The sequence below is a fragment of the Cinclus cinclus genome, chromosome 14 (assembly GCF_963662255.1).
Source record: "Cinclus cinclus chromosome 14, bCinCin1.1, whole genome shotgun sequence".
In the NCBI taxonomy this organism is placed as follows: Eukaryota; Metazoa; Chordata; class Aves; order Passeriformes; family Cinclidae; genus Cinclus; species Cinclus cinclus.
Window position 1 is genome coordinate 6,623,753 of NC_085059.1, and position 20,950 is coordinate 6,644,702.

Consider the following 20,950-nt stretch of genomic DNA (forward strand, 5'->3'; position numbering starts at 1 on the left):
CTGTGAAGGATCCTGTCCAGGTGTTGCCTTTCTTGCTCCCTTTAATGAAGAGCATTGCTCATGTCCTTGGCAAACTAACAAAGGCATTATGTATGAAGGGGCCTGAAGAATAACTATTATTAGAATAACGATTTAAAGATTACCTTCACTATTTAACAAAACAAAATAAATTTGAACAATTACCTTCACTACTTCCTCTCCATCCACAATCTTCAGCTTTTCCAGGTTCTCCTGAAGCAGCTCTGGCTTCATGCGCCACTTCAAGAGACCCAGCAAGCCCACTAATAGAAAATAAATGGACAGACATTAAAATTTAAATTCCGACTTAGCACTTTGTGCAAACGTTTTCTTTCTAAAACTCCCACCTGTTTAGAAGGTACATACCATTCTGAGTTAACTTTGTAGAACAAACAAGAGTTGAAATGTAAAATGCATCTTTTGAGCTGACTGAAAGCCCCCCAGCAGTACTTGAGCTCCAGACTAAGGTTGCTCCTTTGTTTTCTGTGTGCAGACGTGTAGAAGGCAATGTCAAATAAGCACCAGCATCCTCCATTTTTTTACTGTCCCCCTGAAAAACAAAACACCATTCATTACATATTTCACACCACCAGATTTCAAATTAGACTTATTTTGTACTTTCTAGAGAAGTAAACAAAACTGAGGTGCAGGAAGGGACTTTGAGGGGTGACAGCCCTGGCAGAGTAAAAACAAGAGCCAATCTCTCATTAAAATGTCCGTGGGTGTGGAACACTGCAGAATATTGAGCATCACCTTGAAGACTGTACACAGGATAAAGACAGCATGATTATAATATCTGCACACAACTTAAAAGCAGAAAACAGGACTGAGTAAGGAAAGAATAACAGCACTATTTTGGTATCCTCATTATAACTTTATACCTGGACCTTGAACATAAAAGATCAGGGCATGGTAAGATTGTATTTTAAATCAGACAGTATGCTGCAGTAACTAAATGATAAAGAATATGTCCTTTTCAGTAGAATGAACAGTATAAAAACTGAGAACCAACTGAGATATTTCCCTCCTCTCTTTCTGGGTCTTATCTCAAGATTCCCCAGGAAAGGAGTTTTAGAAAAAGACAATAAAAATCATTCTCCTCGCTGTTTAGAGAACACAGTGTTTCTTTAACAAAACTACTCCAGAAAATTTCCCTGATGAATTTGAGGTGTCACTTAAAGCTACAACACTGTGACGAGATAGGACTCAATTGCAGCTCTTTAGTCTACAAATGTGCATGAATAAGGACCTGAAAAAGACATGATCTAGAAAGACATTTAAAAATTTTGCAGTTTTTTATCTGGTTCAGGACTGCAGATGTGCAGTTTCTACTTTGTATCAAAGAGGTAAGGTTAAAAAGTGACTATAAAAGACGTAGACAGACAAGAAGTAAAACCTTTAAGCAGCAAAAGCACGCAGCAGTACCAACATCTATGATTGTATCAGGCTTGCCAAATAATTACTTCCCAAATTTCTGGAAGCAAAAGAAACTCCTGACTTCCTCTTTTTGGGACAAGTCAGACAGACAATGGGAAAAAGATGAAGTTTTTATCCAAAAAGATCTCAAGTCTCTCAAAAAGATCCAATGCCTAAAGACAGTTTAAAGATAGCAGTTTTCAAATTACTTATTTTGAGAGGCCAGGTGTATGACTGCTTTAAACACTTACAGTTTACAATTACTGCTTTTAATACTAGATTAGGCAAGCATATGTCAGAAAATCTGCCTGTTTCTCATAATCATAAACTAGGTCAACACCATTTAGAATTTCTCATCCATGCTGTCACTTCAAAAAAAATTACTGAGCTGATGCAGAAATGAATTAAGTGAAATTTCATAACCAACATTAACCACACAGTCCACAATTTCCCTTCTAGTCTCAGTATTTTAAATTATAGTTTCAATGAAAAGAAGATAAATAACTATATGTTGCCATTAATCTCTCTTGGCTTGCTTAAGCAATTTGATTTAGTTGCATGCATCTCACTTGATATTAATGATGCAACAAACTTGTTTACTGAGAAGAGTGCTAAGAAATAACTTAAGTTTCCTTTGTACTGGAAGTGATTTCTGGTTCTTAGTTCCTGCTAGACACCGTTCTCCAAGAGGGCAAATAAAACAAAAATCAAAACATCTGTTCCCTGATTCCTTCACAAAGTCAAAGGTGCTGTTTCCCGCCAGGGCTAACTAAAGTTGTTCTTCACACCCAAAACCAAATTGATGAAACTTTCACTTTTGTTCCTGAGGAACTACACAGCAGTTTAAAACATGCATTTTCCTAAGACTGCATTCCCAGATTATTGATGAGATAAAGATTCCGAGTGGATTAAACACTTCCCATATCCAGCAAGAGGAATGATACCCACCCAAGTACAGAGCTGCAGCACAACTTTCTCTACACTACAGAAGGCCAAAAGCACAAATACCAGTGAAAAGAGCAATCATCTCTCACTGTGCTTAGATAATATCTTTATGTCATTAAAATGCAGAGCAATATTTACTGACAATGGAACAGGCTACACCTGTTCATTTTGTTCAGATGAAAAACACAGTATTGTCTTTGATAGAATAATAAAATCAATATAGCACCAAGTAAATACACAATACAAGGGCAACAGTGTGAGAAAAGATGTCTTGTGAGAGAAAGAAAGGAAGAAATCCGAGCCCATACCTTTAGGACTAACAAATCATGGATGCCATCATGGAGAGTTGTTCCATCCTCCCTCATTAGTCTTATGTAGGCCATTGCAAAATTCTTTTCTCCCTTATCTTTAGCTGCAAAGCAAAAAATTTTGGGTTGACTACCCAGCAATGAATTAAAGTTCACTAAAATAAAAATTCCCTACTTACACTCTTGAGTCGACCTGTGCCTGAACATGAAGCGCAGATGAATCCTCTGCATGTCCTCAATGGGGACTGCTACCTTTTGTAAAATCAGAAAACAACAAGGAGAGTTATGGGGGGTGGTTTCACATGTAATAAGTTCCTATTTTAGGATAAATAAGCCCCACTCCTTCTGTTTCCCAGGTGCCTTTCACAAGCCATTTCAAACTTCTCAGTAGCAAAGTGGTGGCTGATAAGCAATGATCTGTTAGACTTTGCCCAAAGTCTGGCACCAGCAAAGAAATGAAGCACAGAACCCAGTGAGTTAATGCACACAGGTGCTAGAAAATAGTCACAGAGCAGAAAATACTCCTGCTGTTCCCCCTTTTAACCACAGAGAATTAGACACCTCTGCATTATGCAACTCCTGTATTTCAGATACAGAAATTGACAACCAATTTATTAAACAGGTGAAAAGGGTACAAAAATTCCAGCAAAATAAATTAATTATATTTTAGTGACTAAATTTAATGTAAAGCCTTGAGGAGGAACACAGGAACTTGCAGGTTCTTTATTATCAAAGCAATATGCTTTAGGTAAAACATGCAACAAAAAAGGCCAACTGTGTAAGGGAAAACACAGTTTTCATATTATAAAGTTTATAGTTCTAAAAATTTAAGGACTTCCTCACCTTTGTGTGCATTCACAGCTTCCTTTCACAAATCTTACTGAACTATGCCTTAATATTAACTATGCTTTTCAACAGGATCTACTGTTAGTGATCCTGTACACAAGGTTGAATTATGGAATAATTTTAAAAAGGAATTAGCATTATAAGCAGTAAAGAGAATGGGTCAATGTTTTCAAAACAACAAATAAGCTTCTGTTTAAAACCACACTTCCATTCCCTCCCCGTCCTCCAGCATCACAGGTAACACACCTTAAGGTAATAATTGCAAGCTTGTCATACATGGCTATTTTGTCTTTAAAAAATCATGCAAGCCTGCTTTGTAAGAATTGTTTCCAGAAGCTTCTGGGCATTTTCCAATCATACACATTAACACTTGATTAGCTAATTGTTAGTATTTCTCGAAAGAGAAGCATGGCAGCTTTTGATTTTTGAAATCAGAAGAGGGGGATTTGTGTTTGGGTTTTGGTTTGGCCTTGTTTGTTTTTTAATTGAAGCTCCTCATCTCCATTGTTTCACCAAAACGGAACAAATGCAGTATATCATTTTTGATGAGCCCTGTTAGGACATAAGGTTATCGAAGATGATCTCATTTGTTTTGCTGAACAAAACCTACACATCATTTTCTAGGCCAAATTTCAGGCCTCAGTGATCACGTATCTCTAATAACTGATGTATGACTAAGACTTCACGCTTCAGCTGTAGTCAGGGACAAGATGTTTTTCGGAGGAAGATGATGCTGTGCAAGCTTTGTGTGTGAGGCATTAAGAAGTGAAAAAATGAAGTGGGAGGTACCCCTGGCATACCTTGAGTGTCTCCATCCAGCGGGGCTGTTTAACCTGGTAGTAAACCACAGATCTGTACTCGCTCGAGGGCTTGTCCCCTGCTCCCAGGCAGACAGCATTCTTACAGAAGGAGGGAAGAAAGCGTGCTTAGTGCCTCGTTAATTTGGATAAATGTTGGAGCAATTTTGGGTAAATTAACTTGATCAAAAGCAGAAAGTCCCCTCAGAGTCCCGAGCTGGGAATTCCACCCTGGCCCTGGGTCACGGCCTCCCCTCATGGCTCCGCTTCCCGCCCTCACTGCGGGTTTAATTCGGCATCATTCAAAATTAAATCATAATGACAGCACCCACAGAGGGGAAGCATTAACCTGAAGACGCTGCATTTTCCAAGCCTCTGAACACAATGGAAATAAAAATTTACCGTAATCTATGGGTACAGCCAGTGTAATTGCATTTTACAAGGGTCACACACGGTGGCTCAGAGAGGTGTGTGAGGAACATAAAATCGACTTGACTTCTTCATCTGATGAATTTAAGTAACCAACACGTCATCGCAATCAGTAGAACAAATACAAAAGGAAAATAAAAATAAAATCTAGCTTGATTATTCCACTTATTTCTCCATTTATTTTTAAATACTTTCTTCCAGCAGAGTCTCAGAAGCCCTAGGCCGCACACCAGAGGTGACTTCCAAACTGGTTGTTACAGAGGCACGAACAATAAACAATTTGAATTCCCCATTCTTTAAAGACTATCTGAACTAGGACAGAGCCAAGCGAAAGATCTGATCAGCTTCAAAACTTGTGTTTTTGCTTAGTGAGTCTGTGAAGGCTCGTCTGGTCTGGCTGACTGCAGCTGAGTTGTACATGCAGAGGAAAAGCTATAGCTGGACAGGGAGGCACCAAAATCCTGACACCTGCCAGACATGAAACCAAAGTCCCTGAACCTGAAGGAAGCAAACATTAAATTCTCTTCTGAAGGCACTGATTCAGCCAATCTAATCCAGGCTGTACTAACTGCTGCAAAGGTGCAATAATCCTGCTGAAAATCCAGTGAATCTTAAAAGTCTGCTTCAAACACCAGGATGCCCTGTGACCGGAAGGGTGTGATGCTGAAGATGATTTGTATGGTCTGGTCAGAGGGATTTAACTGAAGAAAGCAATGTCTCATCTGCCTGAGCAGAGATTTTTCAAGATTTATGCACCAACTTGTTTGTCACCTCTGTGACATTCACGTGGAACAAAAGTCCTATTCCTTGTAACAGTGAATCAAGGGCTGGTTCTGCAAATTGAACTAGTCTGATACCTAAACAGACCCAACCAGTTTCTTGTGTAGTGAACACATACCTGTTATGAGAAACATTAATATAAATACATGGGTTTGAAAGTCTAGTGGTTTGGGGTATCTTTATAGGCAAAAAGGAAAAAACGATTACTCTTGTTATTACTTGCATTCAACAGCATTTCAATTAACTCCTCAACATTTTTGCTTAAATATATCTAAGGCATATTACGCACAGAAACTAGGTCTGACAAGGAGACAAATTCACTTTCTTCTAAGATTTGCAGAAATTATGTATTTGCAGAACTGAGAATGCATAATATTGGAATGCAAGATTTAATGCATGGTAATTGGTTTATTTCTCTAAGGAATTTTTGTTTATATGTGATTAGGCAGAATACAGAGTAGAGATAACTTCTGTGCATGTGAGTCATGGTCAGGTGCTGTCACAGGTATAGGCAGTGTTTTGTAATCAGGGCTAAAGTTTGTTGTGTGGACCTTAAATGTTATTTGGGATTAGAATTTTCTTTACTCAAGCTTTTAACTTACATTTTAGGTCAAGCAGGTAGTTGCAGTTCATAAACAAGTCATGAACCACAGTGTTTTACTCCATCTTTATTTTATCTCAAGAATGTCTTTATGATTTTACCCTCACAATCCCAACACTATAAAGCTCAGAAAATGGCAGGTCAAAAATCCCCCTGAATACCAAACTGGCAATAAACCCTAAGGAAAGGACAAAGGGTCTTCAAAATGGGAATAGACAAGCAAACACCGTAAATATTTATGTTGCATATGTAATTGTTGTCACTAATTTCATTCTTGTCATGTACTTAATTCAAGTGACAGTGACACAGACTTCCTGGCATAAATCAAGCATTTGTTATGTAGCAGAAATGGTACTTCTAACATTTCAGTGTGCAAATTGCGTTCCTCCGGGAATTTCCTCAAGAAAAACCCTAGAGTAAGAATGCAGTAATTGTCAGAATCAGCATTTGTTCCTTGGCACAGCTAAAATAGGTCATTCAATGTTATTCCTTGTTACATTTTTATGCAAGGCTTTTATAGGGCTTTAATAGACAGATCACTTTAAAACACAAAACTTGTCACAAGTTGTCACAGGATGGCATAAGTAAGGGAACTGAGTTTTTGAATAGTGGCGTTTTATTAAATGTGTAAGTTAAACCTTACATCAAAAATGCAGCTCATTTTTCTGTACCCCTCATGCAGAAAAAAAAAAAAACAACTTACAGGTAACACTTTTCCTTCTTCATCACAGACACACATTATGACTTCAACATTTCTCTGAGTTGTTTTATTGTATCTATCAAAATCTCCATACAGCAGTGTAATATAGATGTCATTTCTTATGTCTCCTAAAAGAGAAATTGAAAGGTTAAAAAGCAATTAAAATGCTCTGTGAGCACAGGATCAGCTGACCTGCACATGGGTAACTCACTTTTTGCTATGAAACAGATAAAAATGTATTATTTTCCATCTGAACTTAAATTGTCCGTTATCTTTGCTAAGGCAAAACTACGATGTGAGGAGAAGCAAAAGGGAGCTCGGGGTGACTCGAGGTAATTCTCGTCCTGCCCCGACACCTGCTGGTGAGCTGGCAGATGATCACATTAGGAATTAGGAATTTCTCTCCTCCGAAAGAATTCATATGACTGCTAAAAGGATAGAGATTTTTCTTGAGCTGGGGCAAGGGAGATTTCCATTCTTTCTTTTTTTAAAAGGAACCTGGCAGAGAGTGAGTGATTTCCATTGTAAAACATCTTGTCATACATACAAATGAAATCAAGATATTTCCAATTAATTTGTTCTTATTATTAAAGGACAGAAATAACTTACAATAAAAACAAGGTTGATTTAAAATTCAAGTGACATCCACCATAATCCACTTACAGGATAAGAAAGTTATGTACAAGGAGGTAGGTTTATCCCTCACTGTCTGGATTTTATTTTTCCTGTTTTAGTATTAGAAACTACTTTCCAAGGATTTCACTATTTTTTTAAAAGCCTCTAATATGGGAACATAACTTACCCTGAGTGAATTCTAAAGACCCTCTGAGTTAGCCATTAGAGAAATAAGTAAGGCAGCAGCTGATGCCTATTAACACAGGGAATGAGAAGAAATCCCTTCCTATCAGAGAACAAAGAACCTCCTACCTGGCATGATTATTTCAGGGAATCCCAGTTTTCTAGCAACAACAGTGGTTCTGTCTACAAGGTGTGGGTAATCCTTTCTAGTCTGAGTCACGTCTCCAACCAGCATTTTCACAGTTACCCACAGACCTATAAGATGAATATATATATATATTTTTTGGTAGGAAAAAAAAATACATCTTTCTTCAGATTATTGCTTCTCTACCCACCAAAACAGGGATAAGAATTCACTTTCCCCACTTAGTGTAGATGAAAGTAAAAGCTCTACAATGCAAAACTGTCACTATTAATTTAAATAGCTCCTCAGACTCTGTAACAAACTCACGGTTCCTCAATTGCAGCTTCAAAGCTGACCCACATCCATGGTGGTACTACAGCTCCAACATAAAATGAAGTTTCACAAAAAATACTGTGTTACTTAAAATAAGAAAAATGTGGTTTACCTTGTCCACCACTGTCACCTTTTGATGCAGTGATTTTGCTGAGGAGACTGTGTAAAAAGTCATTCTCTGCCACTACCCTACAAGAAAAACAGCAATGGCTGCTCAGGAATTAAGTGCTAAATATATCAGACATCATTTAGAGCATAAGTGACTAATGGCTTTGCAGTATTGCCTGCTTGTGATATATCCAGTATTTTTATTATATCTCACTCAAGTTGCAGCCCACTCGCATTCAGTTGTGTGTTCACTGCAGTGAAAAAAGACTCAGTCAACCACCAAGAACGATGTTTTGTGACTGTGACAATGTGAATGCACTCACCAATGTGCCACTCCAGCTCAGTCCACTTGCCCTGACAGACAGCTAGATGAACAAACTTGGAGTTTTTATCAGCTGCTTTTGACTTTAGAAACACATTCACACATAGCAAACATGTTAGGTCAAAATGGAAACAAGTGAAAAAATAAAACAGTGTGTTGTATCTGGGTCTTTCAGAATTAAATTTACCCTCCACAGAACATAGGAGCAGTGCTATGTAGGACACACAGAGTTATTTCCAGTATTTCCACTAGTATCTCTGCATTTGATTGGTGAGCATCAAATTGTTAGGCAGCTGCTCTGGCATTTCTTCTGAAGATAGTATATGCTAATTCTATTACTTTTTAAAGGAAACACAGTTTTTACTCTGATTTTTCTCAAATTCTAAACAGAACTAAGCTCATAAAACAGTAGTTGTCCTTGCTTGTAAATCTCATTTGTAACTTTTTGACTTGGGTTTGTGAAATCAGACATGGTATCAGCTGTCTGAAGGAGCACATTCATGGAATTACACACTAATGTAATGTGCCGTGGTACCTCTGCAGTTCTAAAATGCCACTTAAAGTCATAACTAAATAATTAGCACTATTACATTACATTTTTAAAGGAAAAAAATTCTTATTCTTTAACCATTTCACAGACTGTTACAGCAAGAGATAGATAGAGAAATATTTTCTTTTGCATGTAGAAAAAGTTATCTCTGATGCTCTTACGGATGAAAGGGAATGAAATGCTGCTTTTCTTCATCACTTTCAGATTTTCCTTTTATGATATCGGTAATATCCATGACTAGAAGAATAAAAGAAAAATCATCACAGAACATTATCATAGAATCATCAAGGACACATAAAAGCATTTTAGAATAGCTTCTCCTATCTACCAGCATTCTTGTGCCTCAAGGTAAATGTGGATTTTTCACCAGCAGGGGAGGGGTTGTGGGGCAGAGCATTTTGTGCAAAGTCCACACTACAAACAGGCTGCTGTGGAGAGAGAGGGAGGATTCAGACTAGTTTTTAGTATAAATTTATGAATACAAGTATCAGAGCTTTGGTGGTGCTTTTGGGACATAATCACCGATTTTATTTAATCTGCAAGGGAATATGTTAATTAATTGGCTCTGTTCTTTCACTCGCACATCTTGGCACTGTATGAATGATTAGGAAATAAAATTCAAAAGCGCATTTCTGACTTGAACTAAAGCACCATCTTTGCAGACTTCAAAAACTACAGAAACCAATTGATAGAGCTGATGGGTATTCTGACATGTCTTGGTAGAGATTTTAACAGTCCAGGGCTGACAAAAATCACTGGTATCCTGATTCAGCCATAGCACAGGAGACAGCAGGTACCTGCCACGCCAAAGGGCCGCCGGAGCCCTTGTGTGTATTTCTTTGAGTTACTGTCTCTCAGGTCCATCCTTCCCACTCGCACTATTTGGCAAACTAAATAAATTTTGTCTCTGCTAAGGTCTTTATTTCCAAGATCCTAAGATACAAACAAAAAAGAACCATAGTGTTACTTGGGGGGAAAAAAAGCAAGTTGTGAAATTGAAACAGGGCTTCCAGTAATAAACTGAATATTAGAAATCAATGGGGGAAATATAAGTAAACAAAGGTCCCCAAACCAAACAAACCCCCAAAAAATTCAACAAAGAAAAAACCTGAGCACATCGAAAGGATGAAAAAACTGACAGTTTAAAGTTTGAAAAATATAGAAGGTAAGATAGAGAGAATAATAACAATCAAGAGATACAGCAGATAAAACCAAATAAATCAAATCATCAAGGAATTCATGAGGCAGCAAAGGGGTCTGTAGAAAGGCCACTGAAGCACTGTCACTGCCTTAAAGAACTTACTGTCAGCTTGCTCTGTTTCTAGGATTACCTCTGCTTCCTTCTTCATCTTGATCACCCTTTATGAGATCTGACAGTGACCACACAGAAGAGAATTTCTTTTGTAAATACAAAGGGAAGTAAACTGGAAAACACTTACTGTGAACACCACTTTAAGATTGTTGAGCATATCAATTTCCTTTGGAAAGCCTCGACTCCCCCATCTCACCAAGTAGTTCTCACTGTTTGGAAGATAAATATCTCACTGTCAAGTGATTTAAAAATTCTCCCTTTACACAGTACAAAATTGCATAACAGACAGTCTGTGGTGATGATTCAAATCTAATACCAGACCAAAAAAACAATAAAAACACCATACAAGTCTCAGCAGTAAGTTTTAAGAGAGTAACTTGAATGTAACACAAGTGAGCACTTTTTTTTTTGAGGCAACTTTACCAGTCATATGGTAAAGTCTGTTTGATGGGAATACTCAACAAAATCTTAATCTACCCTGAAATTTACGCATTTAATTCTTTTTCCACTCCTCTCCCTTCAGCACTTTACTCCAAACACCACAATATTGCCCATCTAGAACAATCTCTAATATTTGGAATGGGCTCAGGATTTTCCAAATTTATGAAATGCTCAATGCAGGAATTACTTATGAAAATATTTGGAAACTCAGAATCCCATAGTAGCAGACAGCAACAAGATCAGTCCATGCTTAATTTTGCTTTTGGTTTCACTCTTTTTATTTACATATTCTTTGCATTATTATATTATTACAGCACACTTCCATTATTTTACTTCATTTTTGGCTGGTTCCATTTGCTACTCTTTTGCAGTCAGAGGAGGAAGCTTTACCTTATAATTGTTGACTTCTGTGGGTCATACAGGGACATAAAGAGCTCTGCATCCTCTCCAATTCGGCAAACAAAATTCCTCACAAAGACATACAGGCTGTGGGTGGGGGATGAAGACATTCTGGAGTACGATGCATAATCTGGTTGATCCTTTGACTACTCAGGAGGAAGAATATCAGTTAATAATAATCCATGAATTGAAATGGTGCTGCGCTACAAGCAGTTTTACTTTCTTGCATATGTACCAGTTAAAACTGAAAAGGAGAGCAGGGAATTGGACTCAGTAATTATCATAATTCTCTTCCACCTTGTGCTATTCCCAAGTCTTAGGCCAGTTCTTCAGCCAGTAGGCAATGATGTATAGGGGGAAATATTCTCCCCACTCTTAAAGAAAAGAGCAAATATCAAGATGTCACCACAGAGACAAGCCTACAAGCCTGAAAGGATTTATTTTTGAACACAGCAGGCTGTAGCAGAGGGCCTTTTGTGGGGTTGCAATGTGCTAGAGCAACAGCAGAATAAAGCCAGTCTCTTTGAAGAGGAGACAAATAACATGCTGAGATGAGGACACAGTTGAGCAGGTCCACTGACACAAAAACAGGCCCCTGGATTTTACCCAGCTCCCATCTGGACCACCAAGAAGCAACTTCTTAATACTTTTAAACCCACTATTTGTCCCTATTTTTAAAATAAGTCACCACAGTCTATTGCAGACTCCCAAGTTTAATTTTCCTTATATTGTCAGTTAATTACAAGGTGTTTTACAGTGATTTGTCATGGGTCTTATTGAAGTGTCATGACAAACCAACTATTTTCTGTTTGGTGTTTTACTTGCTTTTTTCCAGTTTACTTTCTCATAAATGGAGAAAAGAACCAAAGAGGCTTACAAATCCCTGCAGAGATTTAATATTGCAAAAGGTCAAGGAAGTGTAGTCACCAGCTTTGCATTTAAAAAGATTTAATTTATGCACTTGTCAGCTTTACTTTGGCACAAGAACTTCTGGTGTCCAGAAGATTATGCTGAATTCACCCTAGTTCCTCTTCAGTGGGATAAAATTCTTCAACTCCATCAGACCAACTAGCAAGCAGCAACACTTAGCAAACAACCAGAGTAATCATCAGATCTTATGAAAACACGGTGTGGTCAGTGCTGCTTTGCAGCCTGAATTCCAAGTGTGTGACTATTCCCTGTGCAATTCAGACTATTGAGTAGTCCATGGATGGGATGGAGACTTATTTCCATATAGGAGTTCAAGAACAGATGTAGGACCAGCTTTAGACACGAGCTGTCAGCCCAGCCCACAGCCCAAATCAAGAGCACAAATGCAATTCAATTTGAGGCTTAGTCATATTTATAACACAAGACTGTGGATCTACTCTTAAATCTGAGGAAGAAGTTTCCACCAAATGTTATGGTTCCATCCTTCAACCCTTAGACTAGTTTTTATCTGGATTTTAGCAAAGGAAGGATCAAGTTTAGCCAATCATTCCTACCATTTCCTCCTTAATTCGCTCCGTGATTTTATTAGTCGCTTCTTCATGTGCATGAAACAGGCTGATAACACTGGTTTTATCTGGATCCAGGATATTTCCATCTTCATCTCTAACTATCAGGTCTAGCTCAAGTACTCTGTGAAAACACAAAAAGCATAATGGTAGGGTTGTTTCCTTCTCTATAAAGAAGGCTTAGAAACGGAACAAACAAAGAGGCACTTAGAGATTTAAAGTTATAAAATTTAAATACATGCAACAGTATTTCACTGAAGAAAAATTTAACTATACCCCACGATTTTTTTAAGCTGTTGTCCAGTATTTAGGAATTTACAGAATTATTTACCAAAGCATTGAAATGCTTCTCACATAAAACAGATCCACCCTGTCCAATGATTTCTAGCAGCCTTCACTGCTTTTAGTTTTTAACACTCAACATTTGTAGTCAAGGTGTTTAGAGTCTTCCTGTTACCTTCTGCTTTTATGTTGCTCTCTCACCCTTTCTGTCCCAACACTCTGATCTCTTCTGCCCTGCTCCCACAGGAATCATGCCTTTTTTCCTGCCACTCTTTTTTCCTTTTCCCACATTGACCCCCTCAGCCCCATTTCCATTTCCCCTTTATTCCTTCTCCACAGTTCTGCAAGTTCCTTTCATGACACACAGCTCAACCCCACACTTTCAGGAGCTTACAATCCAAATAATTTTAAATATCCCTTTCATACCAACTCTTCCAAAGGAAGCACTTTACTGTCTCATAATACAGAAAGAATATAAGAGTGACAAAACAGAAGTCTGAAAGTAAATGAATTTTAATGTTGTCTTAATCACAGCTGGGCTTCTTTGATTGGAGAATTTCAAAGTAAATTCTGTTTTTGAATGAGCTTTCAGCTCCACAGAGTGCAGTAGGATATATGCATTCTATAGTGTGCTCTGTATTAATACAATTTATTACAAATGTGCATCCAAAACACAGTGAACAAGTTAAGAATTTCATAACACCTTGTGGTCATTTTTTATGCATAGTCACATATAATTGTAGACTTTCAGCTGCACAGAGGCCTTCAGGCCACAACAACCACAGTCACTTAAAATAGCAAGACACAGTTTATAAGCAGATTCTAAAGCCTGTGAAAGCAATACTCTGAGGACTTTTTTACCAAGCCCTCTCTCCCCCACCCCCAACTCCCTTATCAGATGGTTGGACACCATTAACCTCACACAAACCCACAGTTTTGCCAAAAAAATTTTGTTGCAGTGACTTTTTGTCAGCAAGGAGCAAACGAGACACTTTGTCAAATAACTATTCTGTCCCTGGTAGTTTCACTTCTATTGCCAGAACCAGAGTTCTGCCTGGAAATTCCCTAGTGAGCTGGGTGTGGATGTGTTTGTTTGCAGACTTACTGCAGTTTGTCAGCATCACTCTTGATCACACTTACTGGACACAGACCATAATTGTGACACATGGACAAGTTTTGAGCCCCAAGGATGCCGCTGATACATGTACACAGAGGCTGGTTATCTGACCTGGTATCTTCTCAGCTGACAAGCTCATGCATTTATAATTAAGAAATAAATCAATATTTTGAGAAAGCATTTTGCTATGAAAAACCTCATCATGATATCCATGATCATCACAGAAGTTACAGGGAGAAGTCTGAAAAGGAAGATCCGATATGAACCACACTCCTGAATTCCAGCCTGTAAACATGAAAACCTGATCATCATCTCTCTGGTGCTGTGCTTTAAACTAAATCATGCTTTCCAGAGGCAGTGTAGGCCACTTACTTGTTACCATAGTCAATTTTGGATGTGACTTTCTGTTTGAGTTCTTTGAGCTCATCTTTTGGCAAAGTCCCGGAGAGAAGCTGTGACCGCCACTCCATCAAGTCACACATCATGGACTGCACCTGCTGGAACCGAGCTTTCTTATTTGTCTAAGAGAGAAAAAAACCTCAGTAAGCTTCAGGCTTCAAGTTGAAGTGCAACACTGGGCCTGACTACATGTCAGGCTACATGTCATATGAAATGCTAAACGACAGCAGGAACAAGAAGTGGGCAAAATAGTGATATCCAACACATTTTTAAGGACAGAATATCCTATGTGATCATAAAGAAATAAGATGAAATTTTGTATGAGGATAGGGAATTATGTTATTTTTTGTTTTATTTAATTAGTTGTTTTAAAATTCTTTAAGAAATTCTCATCAAGAGAAAACATTACAAAAACTATTAACCTCTGTATGAGATACTGATGGGAACACCACCACCTGATTGTGGTATTAACACATTTAAGAGAAAAATGAGAGAATACACAGAAGTCACTAAAGCAGTTCTAGTGTCATTCACTGAAAATAAAGCATTGCTGGCCTAAATAAGGAGACTAAAAAGTGACATGCTTCAGAAAACTACAGCATATAGTTATCTCTTTGCCCCAAGAGAGATAAAGAAAAATCCAGTGGCCGGGATCCTGGAACAGTCAGCACAATTCTTGAAATTGCCAATTGTTAATAGCTACTTGCTCCTAGTAACCCTTGAACAACTTCTGTTCTAGCAATCCAAGAGCAACATGAATCTTTTTCAAATGCATCCTAGTTATCCTTTATACTCCTATCTGGAAATTTTCAAAGCTACAAATCAAAATTATGAAGAATTTATCATGCACAGGATGCTCAAGGCAAGTTCCACCACTCCTCAGCAATGCCAACTTTCCCTTTACAGAACCACAGAACCATCCAGGTTGGAAGAGACCTTCAAGATCATCCACTCCAAGGCTGATGGCTGGGCTAGATTTAAAGTCACTTGGCATTTAAAGCCACAGAATAAAATCTCAGCAATGAGAAAGCAATTTCTTAAATCCACCCAGATCCTGCCCTGAATGAAAGAAGAGACACTAATTTGAACAAGGCCCCAGTGTGCATAAACAGGACTACCAGGTAACAGACAGCATGGAAAATATCCTACCACATAGAGCTGCTTCCAGATGCTTCCCCATTCCCAGAGAGTAGTGGTAACTTCTTGGACTAAGGGAATCTCAGCAGGTATGACATGTTCTGTATGTCTAGAAAAGAGAAGGAAAGATTACAAAAAGTGCAGTTTCATGGGTGTATATTATATTTATATTGTATTATATGGGTGAGGTACATAAATGCCTTAAAATTCATTCTTTAGCAGACAAGCTCAATAATGTAATTAAACAGATAAATTCAATACCTTTTCTTTTCAGCAGCAGCTTCCTTGATGTGGATGAAGGATTTAGGAAATATTCCCTGATGAAGGAGAAAAGAATTTTAAATCCACACTTATTCTCCAAAAACGTTTAGGTAACACCCATGACTGTGAACATAAACTGCAATGACAAACTGTAATACCCAAACCAACTCCTGGTTATTTAGTTTTCTGTCCAGATGGGTGCATTTCTATTTAATAGATGAATAATAAAAGTTTGCCTTATCTCTTCAAATGTAGAATGCATAGGCATCCTTCTTCCTAAGAAGTACCATTTTCCAACCCAGAAAACTGTTCAATCAAATACAATGAAATAAAATAAAATTTAAATTCAGTAAAGAAATGTTAAATCTGTGCATCATCTCATATCTATTTTAACAGACTGCTGTAGAAAATAAATGGTCACCAGACAAAAAGTTCTAATGTGACTGTCCTTGCTCTATAAAAGCTGAAATGTCTCAAGTCATCCTAAAGGAATGTTTGACAATCTGTCCATGACAATCCTCCCCTGAACTTGCAAATCTCACCTTGGTAATTAACTAGATCCTTCGTGCATTCTTCTCTATTCAATAACTCACATATGGTACTTCAAGTAGCACAACAATTCAACAACAAATGTGCTACTTTACAAAGCCTTTATCTGAAATATATTGCAGATTATATAACCATTTTCTTTTAAGCACTGGATCTTAATCAAAACACAATCGTGTCTTATCACTTCCACATTTTTTTCATTAAGATTAAAGTTCAAAAAAGTCCATGAAGAAGGAAAATAAAAGAAGAAGGTCCCTGTAACGGTAAATTTAGTGATATCTTAGTACATAAAATTAATTATACTTCTTAAAGCATGTTATGCACGATGATCTTGAAGCCCTTTAGCAATATTAGGAATTAATTAAGAATTAGTTAAAAGGAAGTGGTTAGTTCTGGTAAATATTTTCCATTCTTAGTTTTAGGCTAAATTTTAATTGATAAAAATAGAAATGTAATGTAGAATAAATGGCAATAACATTTTCAGTCAAAAGAAATGTCAAAGTAATTAAAACACAGGTGTAGTGTTTTAATACCTTTGCATTGCTGCTCGCTAGAAAACCTTATACCAAGAAGTTACAATCAAAAATGTTTTTCTTCTAGAAAGTGCAGTTGAAACTAAGAAGTAATTTTCTTGCTACTTAACTCAGGAGTCATCATACTCAGGGTAAAAACTTTTCCTCTGTGGCTTTCCATTTTCAGGTCTAAGAATACTGACTTTATAAAAATTTTTATCACTTTTGTACATTAGAAATATTTAAGAACTTAAGCCTCATACAAGTGGTTTATATTGTTTGTAACCTAAAGAATCCTTGGGAAAAGTACAGAAACAAGCACATCTAGCAGCAAATTGATTCAAAATTCAATTCAAATGGTGGCTGCAGCAGTTGTTAACCTGAAGGCACGGCCATTTCTCCTTCATTGATCTGCTTTTCCCAGTCCTCACTTCTATTTACCAACATTGTCCAGGATGAATGCTGATCGTTTTACTCATCTTGAAAGGAAAGAGTGGAAAGAGCTGACTTGAGAAACCAGAACAGAGAGATCAGGACCATCTAGGCAGAGATACTCAAAACCCACTTCATAGGCTGACCCCTTAAAAACAGTCTCATAGGAACAGACAACGTGGTCTTACCTCTGCTCCTTTGTTCCTCACTAGGTAACCCTTGTACCAATCTAAAAGGAAGAAAGATCACTTGGTATGACAAAAAAAACCCATACATTACAAAGCACACAATAAAGATATGGGGTTTATTTCACATTACAAAAAACCACCGAGCATGGTGCATTTGTAAAAATTAATAGTTACTTCAAACATACATGAAGTGAGTAGCAGGGATTATATCAAGCATGACTTGCATATTACCAAATACGATTGTATTGTCTGCTTTCAAGCCTTGCACAGTAAGTACAGATAATTGTACACGGAATTTAGCACCCCCTGCTCACGTTAAAAAGGTAGAATAAAATATTTGTTTCACAAAGTAGTATGTGCACACCCTTAAATATCTATGTTAGCCATGATCTCCCGTGGTCCTGGACAGCCCACGAGGCTCTGTGTTCTAGTCCCAGCATTAATCCAGTGCAGCACCTGGTTGTTACAGATCCAATTTCCTTCAGTGGGATACGGTTAAACCATTCTTGTGAAATGAGAAACTATGGCTTTTGGGCCCAACCATAATAAGCAGATTCTTGGTATATTCAAATTGGAATGTCAAGAAAACTCAGGGCTATAAGTGGGCTCCTGCTCCATTTGTAACTAGAAAGCCCTTTTGAAAGACAGGAGTGCAGAACTGCAGCAGTGGCAAGCTAAAAACTAATTCAGGCTTTGTTCCATCTATTTCATGGTTAAGTCTCAATAAACTACAAAAAAACCCCATAAAAATCAGAGTTTTTACTAAATAAGATCAGGGACCACATCCACTGTGCATACACCTGATCAAGAAAAATCACTTGCACAGCAACAATGTTTAACTCTGTTGAAGACTTCATTTTATGTCCCATAGAAAGAATTTATGACCAAAAGCATACATTTTCTGATTTTATTTTCGTGAGCAGATATGATCTCTTTGCTATCACCCTTTCTCTCACAGGTATTGCAGCCATGCAAGCAAAGCATAAAATAATAAAAATAAATGCCAAATACCAAACAGCACAGTCAACAAAAGTGATGCTAAGAGTCACAGAATGATTGCTGATCTCAAAGAAAGAGTCAGGACAGGTTTTTTAATTTTTTTTTTAGGTTTTTCTGCAGTGAGATTTATTTTTTCCTCAGTGTTTCATCAATGATAAAATTTCATCTTACTGCTAAAACTGAATTATTTGCACATTGTCTCAATTTACAACCAAGCGTGTAAAATTGGCTTCATCCCATTTGCTGTGACAGCACATATATGTTCTGTGCATAAATTTTGTGCATGCAAAACCAACTAAAACAGGACATAAAGGAGCACAGGAAAAATCCTGCCACCACTGGATACTCATCAGCTGCAGCTGGCAGCATATTTTGAAGAGATCTGGTAAAAGATGAACTTCACTCACACAATGAGAAGAATTCCACTTCTTCACTGACAAACATATTTCATAAAGCAAGGCATGACAGAGCATATCAAGAGCAGGGGATTCAGAAAAGCTTTTAGATAAAAACCCTATGAGAGCTGCACTCCACTCACTGGGCTGGGCTGACAACAAATGGACCCCAGGAATCCAAAGCCTGAAATGCTATTTCTGCAACTAACAGACAATACAAGGATGAGGAGGTTCCTGGTTTGTATGTGTGTTTTTTTCTTAGCCAAAATGTTTAGAATGGAGGCTTAAGAACTACTTTTTTTAGGAGAGGTCATGAATCATTGTGACTCTGTTGACTGCAGAGTGACATCAATGTTTTCACTGATGCTTAAAGGTATTGAATTCATCTTGCAAACAGAAGAGAAATAATTATGTTTTTGTGGTCCAGTACATTGTAAACATGGTTTTCCAGGTGCTCCTCCCTCAAATCCTTTGTTGTTTCTGGACAAAACAACCTAAAGCTCTGTGTGGTGGAACAGGCTGGGTTCAAACAGCTTCAAAATCTTTGCAGCCTTGTGACCACAACACACCAGATGTCTCAACACTGAGCTGGCTCTGCCACTGTGCAATGCAGCAATTGGCTCTCTTTTTAACAGTTAATAAGACACATGTTCTATCAACAGAAGTGGGCTGAAGAAGATAATTTAACAATATATTTTTCAAAGCTTTAAGCAATTCATATTTTTAAAAAAAACTCTTGACCTAGTCAAGAGCATCACTGCAAATGAAAAACAAATCACTCCTACAGTGACATTTGCAGATGCCTAACTGCTGAGTTAGTAACAATAACTGCACTCTCCTTGCTTTCTACAAATGGGAACCCCAGTGGCTCCATCAAACCTACAGAGAATCTGTGGCTTGGGAAGTACTGACTGCCCATCATGCATGACTTGACTTGGACTTTTGCTGGTTTACCTGCTCAATAAGTTGGATGGCTTGCAGAACTGTTTCTATCATGCTGACATTCAGATTTCTTTAACTGGGTTTCCTCATTATACAATAGGATGATTAGGGTGCTGAATATCTCCTAGCAAGAAATGTTTAGTTAAGAGGCTAAAAGTGTAGTCCTTTAATTCTTAAATCAAATTTAATGTAACTTCCCCAAGGTACATCACAAACTGGCACAAACTTCACAAACTCTACATTCACCTTGATGACATCCTCATTTGGTAAAGACATCCCAAAAAAAACCATATACGGTAATACATCTAATTTTGGCTCTCCAGAAAAGATTAGGTTCTTCCTCAAAATGCACCACCACCACAAAAAATAAGGGCATTAGAAAGCTCCTGATGTAATACAGGGACTTGATGTGAGGTGAAAGGATTATGTTATTCACAAAGAAATGGAGAATGTGGCTTACCTTCACAGGATTCCTGGATATGGACCACATCACCAATCTGTAGAGCCAGCTGTTGTACCCCTGTGCCTTTGAAATTGTATATAGCTGGAAAAATGGAGGATGAAAACTGTATTTTTCAATACAGCCACACACAGTGAAACCAAAACCCACATGTGGTTATTCAGGTTTGGATACTGGGATCAATACACCAGGCTAGACAAACAGAACTATAATTCTATCAAGAGGTTCCATTTGTCAGCATTAAATAATCTCTTTATTTGTGAGAATGGAAAGGTGGTGAAAAGGGCCAGCACTGAAAGCAAAAACCAAGCAAATGAACCCCACAGAAAGCTCAGCAAGCACAGGGACACCAGTTATTGATCAGCTCTGCTCTGCACAGGATTTAGGAGCCCTGTTTAAATGTGAGCCTTTAATAAATACACAGGCACACTGCTGAGGAATTGTCTGTCTACTGGCCCAAAGGATTTAAGCAGTTTACAGAAATTTATGGCTACACCGGTATGAAAGGTCACAGAGATGCCTGTGAAAACAGAATTTACTGAATTCTTTCCTGG

General features: G+C 37.8%; 1 protein-coding gene across 1 annotated transcript in view; it reads right to left on the minus strand.

Annotated features, from left to right (window-relative positions):
* DOCK2 (dedicator of cytokinesis 2) overlaps nt 1-20,950 on the minus strand; it is a 157,473-nt gene that overhangs the window by 129,471 nt on the left and 7,052 nt on the right. Inside the window, exons 2-19 of the mRNA XM_062502407.1 lie at nt 20,397-20,480; nt 17,601-17,641; nt 15,920-15,975; nt 15,671-15,767; nt 14,495-14,643; nt 12,712-12,847; nt 11,219-11,373; nt 10,515-10,596; nt 9,873-10,008; nt 9,237-9,312; nt 8,208-8,284; nt 7,768-7,893; nt 6,844-6,968; nt 4,334-4,432; nt 2,867-2,939; nt 2,688-2,791; nt 385-568; nt 184-281 (exon numbers count right to left, since the gene is read on the minus strand). Of these exons, the coding sequence (XP_062358391.1) occupies nt 184-281; nt 385-568; nt 2,688-2,791; nt 2,867-2,939; nt 4,334-4,432; nt 6,844-6,968; nt 7,768-7,893; nt 8,208-8,284; nt 9,237-9,312; nt 9,873-10,008; nt 10,515-10,596; nt 11,219-11,373; nt 12,712-12,847; nt 14,495-14,643; nt 15,671-15,767; nt 15,920-15,975; nt 17,601-17,641; nt 20,397-20,480 (1,898 nt within the window). The remainder of the gene's footprint in view (nt 1-183; nt 282-384; nt 569-2,687; nt 2,792-2,866; nt 2,940-4,333; nt 4,433-6,843; nt 6,969-7,767; nt 7,894-8,207; nt 8,285-9,236; nt 9,313-9,872; nt 10,009-10,514; nt 10,597-11,218; nt 11,374-12,711; nt 12,848-14,494; nt 14,644-15,670; nt 15,768-15,919; nt 15,976-17,600; nt 17,642-20,396; nt 20,481-20,950) is intronic.